Here is a 21,655-nt window from a genome sequence, read left to right as displayed (position 1 = left end):
TAGCAAATGAAGCAATGGACAAAGAATTAATCTCAAAAATATACAAGCAACTCCTGCACCTCAATTCCTAAAAATAAAAGACCCAATCAAAAAGTGGGCCAAAGAACTAAACAGACATTTCTCCAAAGAAGACATAAAGATGGCTAACAAACACATGAAAAGATGCTCAACATCACTCATTATCAGAGAAATGCAAATCAAAACCACAATGAGGTACCATTTCACACCAGTCAGAATGGCTGCTATCCAAAAGTCTACAAGCAATAAATGCTGGAGAGGGTGTGGAGAAAAGGGAACCCTCTTACACTGTTGGTGGGAATGCAAACTAGTACAGCCACTAGGGAGATTCCTTAAAAAACTGGAAATAGAACTGCCATATGACCCAGAAATCCCACTGCTGGGCTTATGCACTGAGGAAACCAGAATCAAAAGAGACGTGTACCCCAATGTTCATTGCAGCACTGTTGATAATAGCTAGGACATGGAAGCAACCTAGATGTCCATCAGCAGACGAATGGATAAGAAAGCTGTGGTACATATACACAATGGAGTATTACTCGGCCATTAAAAAGAATACATTTGAATCAGTTCTAATGAGGTGGATGAAACCGGAGCCTATTATACAGAATGAAATAAGCCAGAAAGCAAAACACCAATACAGTATACTAATGCATATATATGAAATTTAGAAGGTAAAAATAACCCTGTATGCAAGACAGCAAAAGAGACACAGATGTATACAGTCTTTTGGACTCTGTGGGAGAGGGTGAGGGCGGGATGATATGGGAGAATGGCATTGAAACATGTGAAATATCATATGTGATATGCAGGTTTGATGCATGATACAGGGTGCTCGGGGCTGGTGCACTGGGATGACCCAGAGGGATGGTATGCGGAGGGAGGTGGAGGGGGCTTCAGGATCGGGAACACATGTACACTCATGGCAGATTCAAGTCAATGTATGGCAAAACCAATACAATATTGTAAAATAATTAATTAAAAAAAAAGAATCAAGGAGGATCTGGGAGACTATTTAGAGGACCCAGAAAAATATATTAGATTTATAATATATTAATTAGATTTTATAATATAAAAAATACCTTTAAAGGTATTACTCTGCTTTACGACCTTGCTTAGAAGGATGTGATGTATATCCTGGGATGAACACTAACCCCCGACTCAAAAACTCGAGTTTTGGGAAAAGCGGATGCTTATGGAGATGAATGGCTTGGTAATGAATCAGTAGGGAAGAGGGAGGACGAGATAGCCGCCCTCCCCACTGGGAATCAGGCGGTCCCAACTATAGAACCAGACTGGGACTACAACACCGTAAAGGAAGATGGGATCAGAGTCATTTTGTAGGTGTGTTCTTGAAGGACTCAGGCAAGCACATGCTAAGACTTTATGCCAAATTGGCAAACATAGAACAGGAGGAGAAGGAAGCTCCTGGTAAATTCCTAGAGTGAGGGAATCCCTGTGCAGATCCTGAAAGTGAAGAGGAAAGAGTGATCTTAAAGGATAGATTTCTCACTCAGTTGGCTCCAGATAGCTGCTGTAAGCTATTAAAACAGATGTATGGACCAAATCAGTCTTTAGATACTCTGTTGCAACTGACTCAGTTTTTTATGGCAGGGAATATGAGGAAAAGAAAGAAAGGCAGGGAAAAAAGTAATGGCTGTCAGAGCCGTTCTTAAATAGCCTGAGAAAAATGCCCAGAGGGACCCAGGTGAAAACGGATGGGCTTGCTATTACTGTGGAAGGGAGGGGCACTCTGCATAACCCTTATGATGTCTGTGTCAGAAGCTTTCTCAGTCCCTTTTCACTTTAATAAAACTCTGCTATACAAAAGCTCTTGAGTGATCAAGCCTGGTCCCTGGTCCTGCAGTTAAATCTTCAGAGATCACGAATCCAACACTGTTCAGCGTAAGCTATCACTATGATCAGCAGATGCTGGCAACTTCACCTCTTGTTCCTCTGCCTTTTCTATATCCAGCTTGAACTTCTGGAAGTTCTCAGTTCATGTACTGTTGAAGCCTTATTGTTGTTCAGTCACTCAGTCATTTCTGACTCTGCGACCCCATGAACTGCAGCACGCCAGGCTTCCCTGTCCTTCACTATCTCCTAGAGCTTGCTCAAACTCATGTTCATTGAGTCGGTGATGCCATCCAACCATTTCATCCTCTGTCGTCCCCTTTTCCTCCTGCCTTCGATCTTTCTTTCCCAGCATCAAGGTCTTTTCTAATAAGTCGGCTCTTTGCATCAGATGGTGGCCCAAGTATTGGAGCTTCAGCATCTGTCCTTCCAATGAGTATTCAGGATTGATTTCCTTTAGAATTGACTGGCTTGATCTCCTTGTAGTCCAAGGGACTCTCAAGAGTCTTCTTCAACACCACAGTTCAAAAGCATCAATTCTTGGGTGCTCAGCCTTCTTTATGGTCCAACTCTCACATCCATACATGACTGCTGGAAAAGCCATAGCTTTGACTATACCGACCTTTGTTGGCAAAGTAATGTTTCTGCTTTTTAACATGCTGTCTAGGTTTGTCATATCATTTCTTCCAAGGAGCAAGTGTCTTTTAATTTCATGACTGTAGTCACCATCTGCAGTGATTTTGGACCCCAAGAAAATAAAGTCTGTCACTGTTTCCATTGTTTCCCATCTGTCTACCATGAAGTGATTGGACCAGATGCTGTGATCTTCATTTCTTGAATGTTGAGTTTTAAGCCACCTTTTTCACTCTCATCCACTCAGAGGGCACACACAAAACCTTGTATACATCAGGACATAGAGAAAGGAGCAGTGACCCCCACAAGAGACTGAGCTAGACCTGCCTTTGAGTGTTTGAGTGTCTCCTGCGGAGGCACAGGACAGCAGTGGCCTGCCAGGGGGATGGGGGCTCTGGCTGCAGCAGACCTGGGAGGCTCAGAGTGTGGCATAAATCCTCTTGGAGGAGGTCACCATTAGCCCCACTATAAAGCCATCGACAGACGACCCACAAATTGGAGAACAATTATACCAAAGAAGTTCTTACACCGTTGCAAAAGTTCTAGGGCCCATAACAGATATCCCAAGCTGGAGATCCAGCAAAAGGACTGAGAACTCCCAGGGAATTTGACTTTGAAGGCCAGTGGGATTTTATTACAGAACATCCACAGGATTGAGGAAACAAACTTGGAAGGCACAGACAAAACCTTGTGTGCACCAGGACCCAGGAGAAAGCAGTGACCCCAGGAGAGACTGAGCCAGACTGGCCTGTGAGTGTCCAGGAGTCTCTGGTGGAGGCGTGGGTCGGCAGTGGTCTGCTGTGGGGTCAGGGGCACTGGATACAACAGTGCTGTCAGAAGTCCTTCTGAAGGAGGTCACCATCACTGCCATTATCCCTATCATCGTTTGGCCTCTGGACAAACTACAGGGAGGGAACATCAGCTGAAAATTGGATTAAAGATTTACTGAGCATGGCCCTGCCCAGGAGAGCAAGACCCAGTTTTCCCCACAGCCAGTCGCTCCCACCAGGAAGCCTCCACAGTCCTCTTATCCTTTTCCATCAGAGAGCAGATAGAATGAAAACCACAACCACAGAAAACTAACCAAGTTGAGCACATGGATCACAGCCTTGTCTGACTCAATGAAACAATGAGCCATGCTGTGTAGGGCCACCCAAGATGAATGGGTCACAGTGGAGAGTTCTGACAAAATGTGATCCACTAGAGAAGAGAATGGCAGACCACTCCAGCATTCTTGCCTTGAGAACCCCATGAACAGTGTGAAAAGGCAAGAAGATATGACACTGAAAGATGAATTCCCCAGTTCAGTAGGTTGAAGCCTAGCTTGAAGAATTTTGAACATTACCTTGCTAGCCTGTGAAATGAGTGCAATTGTGCAGTAGTTTGAACATTCTTAGTTATTGCTCTTCTTCAGGATTGGAATGAAAACTGACCTTTTCCAGTCCTGTGGCTACTGCTGAGTTTTCCAAATTTGCTGGCATATTGAGTGCAGCACTTTCACAGCATCATCTTTTAGGATTTGAAATAGCCCGGCTGGAGTTCCATCACCCCCACTAGCTTTGTGCATAGTGATGCTTCTTAAGGCCCACTTGATTTCACACTCCAGAAGTTCTGGCTGTACTTGAGTGGTCACACCATCGTGGTTATCTGGGTCATTAAAACCTTTTTCTAATATCTTCTACTTCTGTTAGGTCCACACTGTTTCTGTCCTTTATTATGCCCATCTTTGCCTTAAATGTTCCCTTGGTACCTCTAATTTCCTTGAAGAGATCTCTAGTCTTTCCCATTCTATTGTTTTCCTCTTATTTTCTTTGCATTGATCACTGAGGAAGACCTTCTTATCTCTCCTTGCTCTTCTTTGGAACTCTGCATTCAGATGGATATATCCTTCTTTTTCTCCTTTGCCTTTTGCTTCTCTCCTTTTCTCAGCTATTTGTAAGGCCTCCTCAGACAGCCATTTTGCCTCGTTGCATTTCTTTTTCTTGGGGATGGTTTTAACCACCGCCTCCCTATACAGTGTTAGGAACCTCCATCCATAGTTCTTCATGCTGTATCAGATCTGATCCCTTAAATGTCTTTGTCACTTCCATTGTATAATCATAGTGGATTTGATTTGGGTCATACCTGAATGGCCTAGTGGTTTTCCCTACTTTCTTTAGTTTAAGTCTGAATTTTGCAATAAGGAATTCATGATCTGAGCCACAATCAGCTCCCTGTCTTGTTTTTGCTGACTGTATAGAGCTTTTCCATCTTTGGCTGCAAAGACTATAATCAATCTGATTTCAGTCTTGATGATCTGGTGATGTCCATGTGTAGAGTCGTCTCTTGTGTTGCTGGAAGATGATGTTTGCTATGACCAGTGCGTTCTCTTGGCAAAACTGTTTGCCTTTGCCCTGCTTATTTTGTACTCCAAGACCAAACTCACCTGTTACTCCAGGTTATCTCTTGACTTCCTGCTTTTGCATTCCAGTGTCTTAATAGTTGTCTTACAGTTTTTCAAGCACAGTTTTTATTTCCTTAGGTAGTTTATTCCCAGGAATTTTATTCATTTTAAGTGGGAGTACTCCCTTAGTTTCTTTTTGTTTGTTGTTAGTATATAGAAATGCAACAGATTTCTCTATATTAATTTTGCACCCTTTACTGCAGCCCACTCCAGTGTTCTTGCCTGGAGAATCCCAGGGACGGGGGAACCTGGTGGGCTGCTTTCTATGGGGTCGTACAGAGTCGGACACGACTGAAGCGACTTAGAAGCAGCAACAGTTTTTTAGTGGCATCTTTAGGATTTTCTTTATATAGTATGATACCTGCAAGTAGTGTTAAATTTTTTTTTTTTTTACTGCTTTTCCAATTTAGATTTATTTCTTGTTTGATTGCTGTAGCTATGACTTCCAGTAGTGTTGAATGAAAGTGGTGAGAGTGGGCCTCATTGTCTTCTGATCTTGGAGGAAATGCTTTCAGTTTTCATAGTTGAGTATGATGTTAGCTGTGGGTTGTTATGTATGACCTTTATTATGTTGAGGTATGTTCCCTTTGCCCACTTTCTGAAGATTTTTTATCCTGAGTAGATGTTGAATTTTTTCAAAAGATACATTTGTGTATCTTTTGAGATAATCGTGTGTTCTTTATCAGTTTGTTCATGTAGGGTATCATATTAATTTTGTGGATATTGAAACCTTTGTATCCTTGGGTTAAATCCCACTTGATCATGGTATATGACCCTTTTAATTTATTATTGTATTTGGTTTGCTAGTAATTTTTTTGAGGACTTTTTCATATATGTTCATCAGTGATATTGGCCTGATTTTTTTTTTTTTTTTTTCTAATCTGGTTTTTGTATCAGGGTGATACTGGCCTCATAGAATGAGTTCGTAACCATTCCTTCCGTTGAGTTTTTTGGAATAGTTTTAGAAGGATAGGTGTTAATTCTTATCTAAATGTTTGATAGAATTCACCTGAGAATTCTGTTGGTCGTGTACTATTCTTTGTTGTTGTTTGAGTGGTGTGACACAGGTTATATGTCACATTATTTTTATTTTTTTTTTATTAGTGATTCATTTCACTACTGGTAATTGGTCTGTTCATGTTTTCTCTTCATGTTTCACACTTGGGAGACTATTTTTTTAGGGATTTGTTCATTTTTGCTAGGTGACCCATGGTATTGGCATGTAGTTCTAGTAATCTCTTATGATCCTTTGCATTTCTGTGGTGTTTGTTGCAACTTCTCCTTTTCCATTTCTAATTTTATTGATTTGGGCCATCTCCTGATAAGTCCAAGAAAGATTTATTTATTTTTTTCTACCTTTACTTAGCTCAGGTCTGGGTCACAGGGTGATTGACTGCAGAACCTAGGGGGGCCCGTGGCTAATGCTGGCTCATTAGTGGGTGGAGTCTGTCCAAGAGACCCCAGGCTGTTGCCCATCCACTCGTGGGTACAAAGGTCCTGGCTAGTGCTGACCTACTGGCAGACAGAACGGGTCCTGCAGTCTGGTTGCAGAGCCCAGGTGTCCCAGAGCTGTGCTGGATTGCGGGTGATCAGGGCTGGTTCCTGACACGGTTGGGTGTAGGGTCACGGGGGGGTCCTGAAGTTTGTGTAGCTTGCTATCAGAGCTGCAGTTTTCTTTTGGCTGGTGTCTGCTCTTTGGTGGGGGGGCAGGGGGGCCTGGGTCCTAGAGTCTCTGGCTTGAAAGCCCTGGTGCAGGTCTATTGCCTGCTGCCCTAGTGGGTGGAGCTGTGTCCTGGGCCACCCAGTGGGCAAATTGTGCCCTGAGGATCTTCAATCAGCCTGTCTCCTGTCGGCTGCTGGGCCTGAGGCATCCCAGCCTGACAACTACAGGATGTTGGGTGGGAGCAGGGCTAGTCCTGAAACTGAAACTAGAGGGAGGGTTCCACAGTGGCGCCCGCCAGCACAGTGTCCGCCTGGCAGAACAGGCCCTCCCAGAATGACTGCCCATGTCTTCGTCCTCACGGCGGGGGAGCTGCATTGCCTCCTGCCTCTCTGGGAGACTCTTCTAAGTCTGGCCGAAGTTCCTACCAAATTCCTGCTTCTGCCCCGGGATCCCGGAGCATGTGAGAGCCTGTGTGTGCCCTTTCAGAGTGGAGTCTGTGTTCCTTAGCCCTTAGGGACTCCTGAAAGGAAGCCCTGCTGGCCTTCACAGTCAGATACCCTGGGAGCTCCTGTTCCGTGTGGGGCCCCTGACCCGGGGAGCCCAGCGTGGGGCGCAGACCTCTGACTTCTGTAGGAGAAGCTCTGCAGCCCGAGTTCTCCCATTTGTAGGCTGCCCACCCAGAGTTATGAGACTTGACTGTATCTTGACTCCATCCCTCCTACCCATCTCCTTGTGGTTCCGCTTTATCTTTATTTGTATGTTCTTTCTGGTAGATTCTGGTCTTTTTCATCAGTAGTAGTTCTGCAGATAGCTGCAATTTTGTGGTGCCTGTAAAGAAGCGAGCTCAGTGTATTTTTCCTCTGCCTTCTTGGCTGATCTATTAGACTGTCTTCAAGTGAATTAAGGGATGTGGACTGGGCTTCTGTTTCATGTAGAGCATCGTGCCTGGAACTGAAACTCACTTAACTGTAGTCTCACCTCAGAGTGGAGTGGGAGGTTGCTGTACTTACTTGATGAACTATCCTTGTTAAAAAAAAAAAAAAGTAGCTCTGGATCATATATGCCTTCATCCTCCTATAGGTTCATATTGACAGACCTCCGACATTCTCTTTTAAATAACTTCAGTTGTTTTTTTTTCCCCCTGAGAAGCAGCTTCATGTACATTTATTTTTTGGACACAAGTTCAGAATCTTACATTTCTTCTTATTAAAACTATTCCAAATTGATCTGAAACATTATGCAATTGGCTGACTTGTGGGAAGATTTCAATCCTGTCAGTATATTTGTTATTTTTCTCGATTTCATGATATCTACAAATTTTAAAGCATACCTTGTTAGGCTTCTTGTTGTTATTCAGTTGCTAAGTCGTGACCAAATCTTTGTGACTCCATGTACTGCAGCACGCCAGGCTTCCCTGTCCTTCACTGTCTCCCAGAGTTTGCTCAAGCGCATGACCAGAGTCAATAATGGTATCCAACCATCTCATCTTCTGCCGCCCCCTTCTCCTCCTGCCCTTCATCTTTCCCATCATCAGGGTCTCTTCCATTGAGTCTATTCTTTGCACTAGGTGGACAAAGTATTGGAGCTTCAGCATCCATCCTTCCAGTGAATATTTAGGGTTGATTTCCTTTAGGATTGATTGATCTCTTTGCAGTCCAAGGGACTGTCTAGAGGCTTCTCCAACACCACAGTTCGAAAGCATCAGTTCTTCGGTGCTCAGCCTTCTTTCTGGTCTGGATCTCACATCCATACATGACTACTGGAAAAGCCATGGCTTTGACTTATATGAACCTTTCTCGGCAAAATGATGTCTCTGTTTTTTTAATACACTTGTCTACTTTTGTCATAGCTTTCTTTCCAAGGAACAAGTGTCTTTTAATTTCATAGCTGCAGTCAGACTGCCTACAGTTAATTTTGGAGCCCAAGAAAATAAAGTCTGTTACTGTTTCCATTTTTTTTCCCCATCTATCTGCTAATGAAGTAATGGGACTGTATGCCATGATCTTAGTGTTTTGAAAGTTGAGTTTTAAGCCAGATTTTTCACTCTCCTCTTTCACCTTCATCAAAAGGATCTTTAGTTTCTCTTGCTTTCTGCCATTAGGGTGGTATCATCTGCATATCTCAGCTTGTTGATACTTCTCTTGGCAGTCTTGATTCCAGCTTGTGATTCATCCAGCCTGGCATTTCACATGATGTACAAACTCCAGGAAATGGTGAAGGACAGGGAGGCCAGGTGTGCTGCAGTCCATGGGGTCGCAGAGAGTCAGACATGACTGGGCGACTGAACAACAACTCTGTATAGAAGTTAAATAAACAGGGTGACAGTATACAGCCTTGACATACTCTTTCCCCAATTTTGAACCAGTCTGTTGTTCCATGTCCAGTTCTAACTTTTGCTTCTTGACCTTCATACAGGTTTCTCAGGAGATAAGTAAGGTGGTCTGGTGTTGCCATCTCTTTTAAGAATTTTCTACAGTTCATTGTGATCCACAGAGTCAAAGGCTTTAGTGTAATGAAGGAAGCAGAAATTGATGTTTTTCTGGAACTCCCTTGCTTTCTCCATGATCCAACGAATTTTGGCATCTTGATCTCTGGTTCCCCTGTTTCTTTGAAACCCAGCTTGTATTATATACATCTGGGAGTTCTTGGTTCACATGCTGCTGAGGGATTTTGAGCATAACTTCACTAGCATGTGAAATGAGTACAACTCTGTGGTAGTTTGAGCATTCTTTGGCACTGCCTTTCTTTGGGATTGGAATAAAAACTAACCTTTTCCAGTCCTGTGGCCACTGCTGAGTTTTCCAAATTTGCTGACATATTGAGTGCAGCACTTTAACAACATCATCTCCTAAGATTTTAAATAGCTCAACTGGAATTCCATCACCTCCACTAGCTTTGTTCATACTAATGATTCCTAAGGCCCACTTGACTTCACACTCTCGGATGTCTGAGATGTAATCACAGATGAAATCCTTAGCCATTTCAAGCTTGTTTCTTCATCTGTGAATGGGGCTAATTAGATTATGGTTACTGTGAGGAATGAAGGTGGAGATGTTCACAGAGCAGCCAGTGCAGTTCTTGGAACACTGTATGTATTCAGTGTACTTTAGCTCTTATTAATTACTCACATCACTGACATCAGAGTTGAGCAGGAGAGAGAAAGACAGATACCTGTGTCACATCACTCAAAGCTACTCTCCTAGGTTTATGTATATTCATTAATAATGGTCCTGTTTTTATTTATTTTGCTCACCAAGACTCATTGGAGAACTGTTAAATTGCCTTTCTTGAGTACACTGTCTGACATTATTTATTTACCTGATTCTTCCCAACTCACCCCCAAAACTTATTTTTTTAGTGATCCATCCATCCAACTTTTTCCAAGACACTTTAACTACCACTCTTATTTCTTTTCAGTTCAGTTCAGTTGCTCAGTCGTGTCCGACTCTTTGCGACCCCATGAATCACAGCACGCCGGGCCTCCCTGTCCATCACCAACTCCCAGAGTTCACTTAGACTCACGTCCATCGAGTCAGTGATGCCATCCAGCCATCTCATCCTCTGTTGTCCCCTTTTCCTCCTGCCCCCAATCCCTCCCAGCATCAGAGTCTTTTCCAATGAGTCAACTCTTCGCATGAGGTAGCCAAAGTACTGGAGTTTCTTTTAAAACCTCAAAATACCTAATGAATTCTACCTGGTAGGTAAGAGCATATGAAGTGATTTATTGATACTGGTTAAGATCCATTATATACAGGTAGAAACCATCAAAATTGTACAGGGAATGATGAAGAATATTGATAAGACAGTTTTACAGACAAAATAACAACTGGAAAATAGTCTTAACATACACAACATGTAATTATGAAAAAAACGTAGAACACAAATTGTTCCACAAAATAGATTCCAAGGCTATTTAAAAGTCTGCTATGCAAACCTTAAGTTGAAAAATGTTCAATGGGGTTATATTGTTTTTAAAAAATTAAGTATAATGTAAAAATTAAGTTTTTTTATCCCTTACTGTAAATGGGAGAGGAACTGAGACAACTTTTTACCCCAAATCTATACATTTTGAAAAATAATTTATATGTCTAGCACAAAGAAAGAAAATTGAGAATGTTTACAATTCTGTAAACTATGCCTTTCATGAAATGCAAACTGCATCATTTTTTTAAATTGTGCAATCAGAAATAGACTGTTCCCTTTAAGGTACAATTGTACCTCAACTGGCTTTATACCTGAGCACCAAAGCTGAAGTTCTAAAATGCCATCTTGGAAAGCTATTCTGAAAATGAGCAAGAAATCAAAACTAGACTGTTACTATCCAGAGAATTAGGCACCAAGAAGGAGAGTGTCTCCTTAGAAAGGCAGTATTAACAATAGAGAAGATTCTGTTAATTAAGCAGCTGACAGATCTCCTTGTGAACACAACAAAGGAAATCCACGTAGGATGATCCTCCATAAAGTCCTTTGTCTTCTACCAGGAACTGTCGGAAAACCATTTCTGGCTGTTCTCGCTGCTTGACTATCGTCAGCTAGGAAGAAAACAACAAGGCAGCTGGTTATAAACATTTCCTGAATGTGGCTCAATTCTGCATGCTTCAGTTCCACCAGAATTACATGTCTGTTGTCTATGAGGCCTTGGAGGAGGATAGGAAAGTGCCTGTTACCCAGAGTGGAGAGAGGCATTGAGTACAAAGCCACAAAAATCAAGACATGTAAGTGGCAACAATGAAACACAAGCAGAATGCTGGAAATGGCTTCACAATGGCAGTGACTCGCTGAACCTTAAAGGACAGGGTAGGATTTCCTTAAGGATGTAGATTTCCTTAAGGATGTAGGAGTATGGTGTTAGCATTCTACTGGGGAACCACGGCCAAATACACAGTCCTGGATGGCAGGTAAATTAGCACACACTTCTAGAAGTCCATGCCAAATACACAGTCCTGGATGGCAGGTAAATTAGCACACACTTCTAGAAGTCCATGGGAGGTGACGCGTTTGGGTTTTTGTAGGAAATGTGATTCAATGAAGCTGATGAAGAACAACTGGCTATGGTGCATAGCATTCACTAGGGGGATGAGGGAAACTAGACAGGGAGCAGCTGGAAGCATCTAAGGTGGGAGACAGTCAAGACCTGAATGAGGCAGTGTAGCTGCAAAGGAGACAGATGGAAAAGATAATGTTCTTAAACTACTGAAATCTTAAAATATTCAAAATAATTTTACACCGATTACATGTGGAAATGGTAATATTCTGGGTAAGTTAAAACCTTCTCAAAATTGTAGTTTTTCATTTTAATTGTGGCTGCTACAAAGTATAGAATTAATGTGCAGCTTGCATTATTGGACAGTGCTGCTCTACAGGGAGAGACCCATGGGGAGGAAGCCCAGAAAAAGGTAGTTTGTCATGAATTCTCTCAGCTCTTCTGTTGACCCACTTACTCACTTGTATTTCAAGAAGTTAAAGCAAATGATCAGAAAGGTGAGAATTTGATATCTGTTGAGCTGTGTGTGTGGTTAGTGCAGAGAGATGTGCAAAATACTGTCTCCATCTACCACCCATATAATTAAGAAGAACCAGGGCATCATCTCACTTCCTTTTGCCTGGTGAAACCACCCAAAGTGCCTGCAGCTACCAGCTTCACACCCGCTACGCCAAGGAAGGCACATTCCACATCGGCTGGGTGCAGCTACTGTTCCGGGCTGGCTAATTAATTCCACATGGATAATGGACACACGTGACGTCTTGGCTGGTCCGTGCCAGGCCCTGGGAGCTGACACTGCAACAGCAGTGTGCAGGGTCATATTCCATCTGATGAGGGCAAAGAAACTAGCCCCACCCATGGGAACATCGCCAAGGAGTTGAAAGTGTGCATCCTGGTGAGCCTGAAACCAAGGCAATTTTCTCAAAAAGAGAAATTTACACAAGTAAATTGTCTTCTCCACCTTTCCTCAGGTGCCGCTAGGACTCTACCATTGTCTGCTATGGGCAACACCAATGTGGGTCTGGCCTCAGTGAGACAGCTCAGGCTGACTGGGCAGAATAAAAACACCATGGAGGGAAGGATTTGAGGCCCTAATTTCCTTAGAATTAACTTTTCTATGGAAATTAATGGAAGTTCATATTGCTCATCTGGGGGTACTGCCATTCATTTATTTAGTTTTTGGTTTAAATGTAGTGGTCACTGTTAAAACCTTCTCTGATGTGTGCATCTGGCCATGATCTTAAGTAGGAAATAGAAGAGGGGATGAATTTCAACCTTGGAAGAAACTCATCTTTAAGGTAAAGGAATATCCTGCTCTGGCATTTGAGTCTCTACAAAGCTGGATCACCCAGCACTTGGTGGAAAGTCTCAGGGAACTGCATTTATAGAAGTGGTGGATATGGCGTCTTGACACGCTGGTAGTCTTCTCATGGATACACCACCCACGACAGAGGAGAAAGTATATTGGGAGGGACTGGGAATCTGTGTGTTATTCCCCTCAGTGTTTCCACAGGGAGGGACGCAGCTCTGTGGGGTGGGGTGGAGAGGGGAGAGGACTATAAAATGGTCACTGCTGGTCTCCCCTGCAGGTTCCTGTGTGCCCTCTCCGTGGAAGGATTGGTTAATCCAACTGGTCTAAATGCGATATTCTCTGGGCCATGTTACCAGTGCTTACAGAATTATTGTACTTCAAAATGCATTTTCTTCTCTCACATTGCCTGTTTCACAGGGCACAGATAAATGACGGCAGTGATCAGAATGGCCCAAAAGGACTATGCTGAATGAGAGAGCGCCGTGGGTATAACTTAGGAAAACGCAACTCGTCCTAAGGGGCAGATGAATGAAGAGAAGCCAAAGGAAAAAGGTCAGTGAGAAAGAATCAGGAGAGTATGATGTCTTGAAAGCGGACAGAAGAGAAACACTGAGGAATGTAGTAGTACTCAATCTTGTAAAGGGGTTGAGAATAACACGTCTTTAGCAGTTTGGCAGTTCAGGGAAAACGAGCTGGGAAGAAGGAAATTACAAGCAGTTATTAACATTTCAGGAAGCATGGTGGTAAAATGCCTGCTATGTCTCTAGCATTCAGTACAAAATTTGTGGGATAAAAAGGAAAACGGAGCAGCATCTTGGAGAAGCAGCAGCTTCAAAGAAGGAAGATGTGACAACAGCTTGTAAACTGGAAAGGAGCCAGTGGGGAGGGAGTATTCTAGGAAACACAAGAGGAAGAAGAGATACTTTGGAGCCTGGAGAACCATGAAGCAGGGTAGGACTAGAATTTCAGTAAAGCATTTGATTTAGGTAATCTGGGAATACACTGTGATGGAAATCTTTTTTTTTAATTCTCCCACAAATGTAAGACTGTGCTGACAGTGAGCTCTAAGAGGGCTGATTCTCTGAAAAACTAACTAGCATAATCGAGAAGGCAGCTATCCTTGACCCTTTTCTCCTCCTAGTCAATCTGGACTCTTTCAAAGATATAAAGACTCTTTAAATGTGTTTCCATTTCCTTTGTGTGATCCATTTTCAAAGGTTGGAGAAGAAGATGTAAAACCAAGTGCATGGACTGAACAGCCAGGCCAGGCCCGTGTCTGTTGTGACCTAGCTGTGCACCCTGACCAGGTGAGTGCACTCCTTTTCACGTCTGCTAAGCAGCAACTGCAGCTGAGAGCCTGTGGGGGACCAGGCATCATCTCCTGGATTCCTTCAGCTCTCACATTTCTGGATTTTAGATTTTCAAATTCTTTGAAACCCTGAGAATGTCAAGGATTTTTTCAAACAGAGATACATTTCCAAGTAGCACATAAAAAAAATCATTTAAGCTAAAATTAGTATTAATATTATATAACTTCTTATATTTTATTTACATATCATATTTGGCAACTACCTCAGATATTTTAATAACCAAAGCTGACATGACCTTGATAAGCAGGTCATGGAGCAGAGGGGAGGAAAGTGCTTTTTTTTTTCCTGGAAGAAGGGGTTACTGAGCACAGGGGTGATCGCCACGTTTAGTCTGGCTCCTTCTCTGCATTTGGGGCCAGCTGTGGAGATGCAGCCACTAGGACAAAGGTGGATCATCCTTGCTGTGAATGCTGAACACTAGTTCTGGTCAATCTGTGTGTCATACGACCCTAAGATTTCATCACATGTCTCAAGGGTGTTCAGAGTGTTGTGTGAAGAACATGTTTAGTTTGAGCCTTCTCTGCCATCTCTAGGTCCTGCCCTAAAACCGAACCCAAGTAGTGATGTAAAAACAGTTCTGGAAAGGTTTTGTTTACCCAGATGTCCTAGAGATTATAAAGCTCTTTATTCAACTTTCCAAAAGTTCTACTAAAGTTGACGTTTGCGTGCACGAGTATCTATCATGGTAAAGAACACTGATATAAACTGACATAATATTTATGTTTCGGGGGAACAATAGCCCCACAATGCCCTGGTTCTTGTAGAGGCCTGCCTGCAGCTGAGTGTCCTGCACCTCTGCAGGAGGTCGTACAGAAGTAGACCGCCGTCATCTGTACACTCCAGGCAATTCTACTATTGAGCTTGAAAAGGAAGACAGGGGTGAGTACTTGGCACTTAGCAATAAGGCATAATTTTCCTGACCTAACAGACATTTTAAAGTCTTTTACTCACACTCAAAAAAAGCTTGGAAAGACTAGGATAACAAAATTTTTTAGAGATAATAAATCAAAAGCTGTAAAAGTCAAATTTAACAAATGCTTTTATACTTCTTTAATTTTAAGCACTGAAGGAAAAGTCATTTCAAAGACTTAATAATACCAATTGTTTCTAAGTTAATACTTAGTAAGATAATCCATAGTTAATGCATGGTGATAGTTATTTTTGTATGTGTGTGGTTGACAGGTAGGTAGGTATACTCAGAGATTGTGAGTTTTCTATCAGAAATCATGTTCTAAAAATATAGGACATGCATTGGAAATCAAAACACTTGAAAGAAGAAAATCTCATTCTTACCTTCATTGAATATGGCTGCTTTTGTTGGATAATACCCATTATCATTCTGAGTGTTTGTGAGTATGGATTTCCCAACTCAGGCAATAATGTCTAAATTTAAGGAAAATAAAGTTTAAGTTTCAGTACAACTTATAACATTTAGATAGAAGCAGAATGAGATTATTAGAATGTTAAAGTTAAAAAACATCCTTCCATGCTGTTGGCTTAGTTCATCTACCTAAAAACCAAAAATGTGAAATAAAAATGCATTAAAAATGATTCATACTTATCAGCATAATTTGACACAAACAGTATACGATTTTTGCAAAGAATGTCAACTCACCATGATATTAATTTCTTTGCAAGATGGATATTTCAAGGCTGTGTTATGAGAGACCGATATACCTCATTCCTTCAGTGGATCAGCGGCAGGATCCTAAGGCATTACCCCACGTGGAAAATGCCATCCAAATACCACTGTCCCAAAATTCAAACAAACCACCAAATGCTGACTTCTCAGAGGGACTGTGGCCTCTCAGATTTCCCTGAAATCTGGGTAATGGTATATAAAAGATAGCACCTACTGCATGTGGCCCTCAGGGGACATGAGAGATCTGAACTTAGATTTCTTTCATTAAGACAGTAAATGTTAATGCTTACTTCTAAGCAAGGAGCTAAGACAACATCTGTGAGTTAGTTACTGGAAAAGTGAACTGGAACATTTTACCAAAAAGTCACACATCCCAGGAAAAGATCATAGCCAATATTTTTCACAGGAGTTGTTAAAAAAAAAAAATGGCAGGAAATTCATTATTTATATTCACATTCCACACTCTCTATGTATTCTCTTGACATTTAAGACTATTTTTTAATTTTTATTTAAAAAACAAACATAAAATAAGTATACTTTATGTATATGTCTAAAAGTGCCAACTGCCTCTAAAAAGAAAGCAATATTTGTTTTTTTGTCTTACTTTTTGAAGAAGGTTGAGAAGAAATATGGAGACATAAGCACAAACCTAGCAATCTATTGCTTTGTGGTGGACAGACTTTGGCTACTCCATATCTATATTCAACAAATATGCATTAACATTTATATGTGAAATTTAAATGTAATGTGAAATTTAATATTTAATATATGACATAAAAGGAGGCTTCCTTAAATTTTATATAAACATTCTTCATGCTCATAGTTCTTTGCCCACTGAACTTTAATTTTTAAGAAATTGCATTTCTAATCATTCTTAATTTCAACCACATGCAAACATCTTACTATTTCTAAATCTTCATCTTAAAACTACCTCTTAATGGATACCTTTAACTTCTTTAAAAATATATTTTTACATTCATAATAGATATGCAGCTCTCTAAACTGACCACGTATCTATTTAACCTGAAATTTTAATCCAGACTTCTTCTCCAGATGCTATGTGTCTACCTTCATACCAGAAATTAAAGCCTTAAGCCATCTGCCAAAACATGAGTGAGGACTCAGGGAACAAATTCTCTGCTGCATTCTGCATCTGAATTCATAGGGAATCCAGTCAAGCAGAGGAAGACAACCATCACAGCAGTGGGGTTCACACGATGGTCTGCAAATAAGGTATGTAGTCAGTGTGATTCTCAGAGTATGCTAGGAAAACCAGCCATTATAGTTTAAGAAGAACATCATTTGTGTTCATTCCACATCAAATCTAAAATCTCTTTTGAAATAAATGAAACAGAAGGGCACATAATTTGTTTTTGTGGGGTGGTCATATCTGTAGCTAAATGTGTATGACAGCCTCTACATCCTTGTGAATATGTAGTTCAGCACCAGGGACGAGCCCAGAGCCTAAGACCAAACTCACTTCCCACCTCTGCCACTTACTACTGAAAGAACTTGTCTCTACGCCTCACTGGAGATGTCTAGAAAATGTTGATACTAGTATCTGTCTCACCGATTTGTTACAAGAATTAAATGAAATAGTGTGTTTAAAGTATTTGGAGCACAGTGATTAACAAATAGAAAATGCTCTGGTACTGTCAGCAGTCTCTATTAAAGTCATATAATTTGGTTGTCGGATAATACTTTATACAACTTTATGCTAGCTAATTGTTATTCATTAAAACATGAAATTCTCTTATATAGAACTACAGACCTTATTGTTTTCTCTATAATACATGGTTGCATATGAACAAAAAGCATTTAAGAATTTATTACTGCAAAGCAAAGAAAAAAAATATACCTACCATATCTGTGTTGACATGTGCAAGAGATGGCACATTAAAGATTCCTTGAATCAGTTCTGGTGGGCTGCTTACTCCCAACCATAAGAACATGTTTAGACCATTGGCCAAGAGGAAGATTCCTTCTTCTGAAAGACGGGTCTCAGAGCAGCGAATAGCAGCAGGTAACGTGGTGCTCTTGACATCCAAGGTGTGCTGCGAGGCAGAGGCGAGAGTCAGAAGGCCCTCCTGCTCCCTCCTTCCTCTCCTACCCTTTCCCCCTCCTCCCTCCCAGCTCACTTCAATGAGTCCTTGCTCTGCGCCAGGCATTCTAGTCATTAGAAAGTTATCCCCACCTTGTATAGCTAACCATGTTTTGGAGGGAAGAAAGGACAGCAGATAACCTAAGTATATAGAAATTTAAAAGGTGTTAAGTGCTGTGAAGCAGGGCAGTGGGATAGAGCACACTGGTGGTGTTAGTTTTAAACAGGGGAGTCAGAGGTTTGCTAAGAAGGTAACATCTGAGCCGGGGGCCGTGGGCATTCCAGATGGGGGGCATCGGGTGTGGAGGGCCTGAGGCGCAGGACCGTCTCGGACGTTCAGGGCTAAGAGAGGAGCCCAGTGTGGCTGGAGTAGAGAGAGAGAGAAATAAGATGAGTCAGACAGAAAGCAGGGTGGGGCCCAGGCGGGAAGCAGGTCGGCTTCTCCTGAAGTGGGAAATCCTGAGGTGTTCTGAGGGGCGGAGGGCCATGAACCGACAGTTATTTGAACAGTGTTACTCTTAACTTACGTGCCAAAAAGTGACAGGTGCCAGCAAGCAGGTTTGTTAGGAGAGGCGACTCTGCTGGGAGTCTGGGTGGTGACAGTGGGCGTAGAAAGAGTGCTGACGGATGAGATGTGGTGGGTGAGGAAGAAGAGAGCCAAAGGGTGAGCGTAGGCCTTTGGTCCCGAGGAACCGGAAGGAGAGAGGGTGACAGACGCAGGGGGGTAAGACTGCAGGAGAGGAGGCCCAGCGTGCTCGGGGGCGGTGCCCGTCACAGCCCACGGAGACGGGCCCTAGGGGCTCCAGCGCCAACGCTGCGGAGCTCAGGGCAGTGCCTGCTGCAGACGGGAGCTAGAGCGTTGGCATAGACTGTGGCTGCTGGCCTGACGCAGGTCAGACCCCCGCAGGGCTGTGTGCGCAGACAGCAGAAGGGTCCCGGGGCTTGAGCCCTGGGGGCCCACACGGGGAAAGCAGAGTAAACCAGCAAAGGCGGCAGCGGGAGAGGCCGGGGAAGCGGGAGAGCAACCCGGGAAGCAGGTGAAGAGGGCGCTCTACAGGGAGAGACTGTCAGCTGCCGAGCTCACAGCAGAGGACTGCGAGCAGCCCACGGGGTTTATTGACATGTTGGCCACCGCGACCTCCGTGGGTCTTAGTGAGACGTCATGTCCGTGTTCCCCAGGGTCCTAGCTTCTCTGGCAGAGTCCAGTTTTATCCGAAAATCAATTATTTGAATGTACGTTAACTCTTCCTAATTGCACTACTACTGAGAGCCTGGGCGTGAGTTTTAATCCAGGAGTCAGAAACCACCCCTCGCTGCCCCAGCTCTGACCCCTCAGCTATAACCTGCTAGGTCTCGCGGGGAAGGAGCCAAGGCACGTCAGGGCTGTCTTCAGTAAAGAAGCAGAGTACATCACCAGGTAAATTCCCTGAGGGCGCCTGCACAAGGTTCATCAGAGCCATTCTGATTAAACGTGGTGACTCTCAGACAATTAATACACTGTCTAAAAACAAATATATGTGTGCTTATCAACGTCCATACAGATACAGCAGTTGCCTTTCATGCCATAGTAGATTTCTTCAACTGAAGCTGGGCTTCCTGACCATTCAGTCTGCCTAATCCGTCAAAGAGGACCTGTCTGGGCATGAGGGCAGAGATGCAGTCACCCGACAGCTCCGTGAGCTGGAGCGCCCAGCCCCGAGCCCGTCTCAGGCCTGCGCTGCTCGTGACACCGAAGTTTCTGGTTAAGAACAAACGATGATTCTCTCCCAGGCTCTCTAGGAAATGCGCCACCACAGCGCGCTTCCTACTTACTATGGGCAGAAGCTGTGGGTAAAAGAAGAGCTGTGAGTCGGCCACGCCCATGGTCATGACCAGTTGCCTCTGGTAGGCCCGCTCGTCTGTGGAGATCTCGGGTCTGCCGAGCAGCACGCAGTTCTTCAACAAGCAGTTCATGTACACCGGCAGGACTTTCATGGAATCCGGCAAAATCAGCTGGAAGAGAGAGACACTGGTTTCAGATGCTTGTGCTCTTTGCTGAGAATCAAGGCCCACTGCACTTTACCTGTAAAAGAGAAACAAGATTTGCTCTCTGAGGTTGCAGAGAGGAAGAAATGATAAGCCACATGCAGCACCTAGAGCAGGGAAAGCAGCACAGGGCAGGTTTTCAGAGAGCAGCAGGCGGCTGTCATGCTCTCCAGGGCCCTGGCAGCTTGGCACAGCGTTCCTCAGCACAGCTCACCGTGGGGCATGTGGTCCCGGCCATGCCTCTTACCAGCTGTATGCCTCGCGAAAACTCATCCTCTCGTTTCCTCCATTTTCTCTTCTAAAATAATAGCACCTCTACTTCACGATCCTGGGGTGGTTAGGAGGATTAAATTGTTTCTGATTTGTGCAGTACTTATTGTAATGCCCAGCACACAGTGTCATACACACGTTTATTAAATGAAATGAAATGTATAAGTTATTTCCTAATCTGTATTACCAGCTTCTTTCTACCTCTTAAGCAAGAACAGCATTTCCAACTACCCCCTCAATCTCTCTTCTTCTGTGCTCTTCCTCAAGCTTAGACTCACAGTCACAGACTCATCAGACACTGAAGGAGGACTGTGTCACAGGTTCTATCAAAGCCTCAAGGCCTCTGCAGAGGAATGAGCCATAGTCCACATGCAGATGCCTAATGTGCACTGGGGATGATATGCATACAGACAGATAAACCATAATAAGGAAATTCAAATTACAGTGCCGTTCAATATATATATAGATATTAAAACGGGAAATATTTTGTGAATTTATTAGGTATGTCACTAAATGATAACAGGAAAAAATCAAACTCCTACAATTCCACAAACATGTTTTTCCTCTTATGTTTCCTGTTTTATATACTACAGCTACCAGATGAACCCTGATTTCACTTTTTCTTTACCTTCAATTAGAACACAAATTCTCTCCATTCCTTTATAATCCACCTTTATAACCTTTAAAATCAACCTGTACCTTCTTCCTCTCCACCCTCTCTTTGGCTTATGTGAGCTCATTCTGACTTCATTCTAACTGCCTCCAAGTACATACCATAATGCTCCAAATAGTAACACAATTCTAGAAACATGAGTAAAAAAATTACAAATAATTTGCCTGTGTGTTTAACCTTACCAACACAGTTTTACAAATATGGCTAAGAATCAAGAGAGACTGTCATTTCTTCCATTTATAGTAGGTCAATGAACAAAATATCCAAAAGAAAAGCATATACAGTAGATAATCTGCAAATATAAATATCTGGTCTATAAATTCATGATTTTTTTTTTAGCTTTCTATTTTAATATTAAAAAAATATTCCCTTAACAGAATACACGCTGAAAGGAAAATTTCCCTTAGGGCTCTGTTATTAATAGGATTTATTCCTCAAATCCCTTTATCATCGCTTCTCATGATCTTCTAAGTAAGGAATATGTAAGACAGAACTTTCTAACTGGTTAAGGAAAATATATTTTAGAACAATTCTACTTTGCAGTTTGTTTTTCCTCTCAATTTTTATCTCCTTTCAAAAAAACCAAAGACAGATAAACGCATGTTTCCTCATATGAGGAAATGCTCTTAGAATTTTTTCTCTAGCATAAATTTTTTTTTAATTGAGA

General features: G+C 42.5%; 1 protein-coding gene and 1 long non-coding RNA gene across 7 annotated transcripts in view; one reads left to right on the top strand and one right to left on the bottom strand.

Moving 5' to 3' along the window:
* Positions 1–10,313: 10,313 nt before the first annotated feature.
* Positions 10,314–21,655, bottom strand: part of SEC24D (SEC24 homolog D, COPII coat complex component) — a 173,416-nt gene continuing 162,074 nt past the window's right edge. For all 5 annotated transcript variants that reach the window (XM_059887854.1, XM_059887853.1, XM_024993483.2 and 2 more), the window contains 4 exons: positions 19,833–20,012; positions 17,782–17,973; positions 15,571–15,660; positions 10,314–11,143 (listed from right to left, as the gene is read on the bottom strand). In XM_059887854.1, the coding sequence (XP_059743837.1) occupies positions 11,003–11,143; positions 15,571–15,660; positions 17,782–17,973; positions 19,833–20,012 (603 nt within the window). In that variant the 3' untranslated portion in view covers positions 10,314–11,002. The remainder of the gene's footprint in view (positions 11,144–15,570; positions 15,661–17,781; positions 17,974–19,832; positions 20,013–21,655) is intronic.
* Positions 11,104–19,839, top strand: LOC132345561 (uncharacterized). 2 transcript variants are annotated; one of them, XR_009495011.1, is made up of 3 exons: positions 11,104–14,214; positions 15,042–17,152; positions 19,562–19,839. It is a non-coding gene; the product is annotated as an uncharacterized lncRNA (long non-coding RNA). The 2 variants fall into 2 exon arrangements; XR_009495010.1 differs by lacking the exon at positions 19,562–19,839 and having other exon boundaries at positions 11,106–14,214; positions 15,042–15,156; positions 16,960–17,787.

The sequence above is a fragment of the Bos taurus genome, chromosome 6, assembly GCF_002263795.3.
Source record: "Bos taurus isolate L1 Dominette 01449 registration number 42190680 breed Hereford chromosome 6, ARS-UCD2.0, whole genome shotgun sequence".
NCBI lineage: Eukaryota > Metazoa > Chordata > Mammalia > Artiodactyla > Bovidae > Bos > Bos taurus.
Note: the sequence above shows the minus strand (reverse complement) of the source record. Positions and strands in the feature narration are given on the sequence as shown.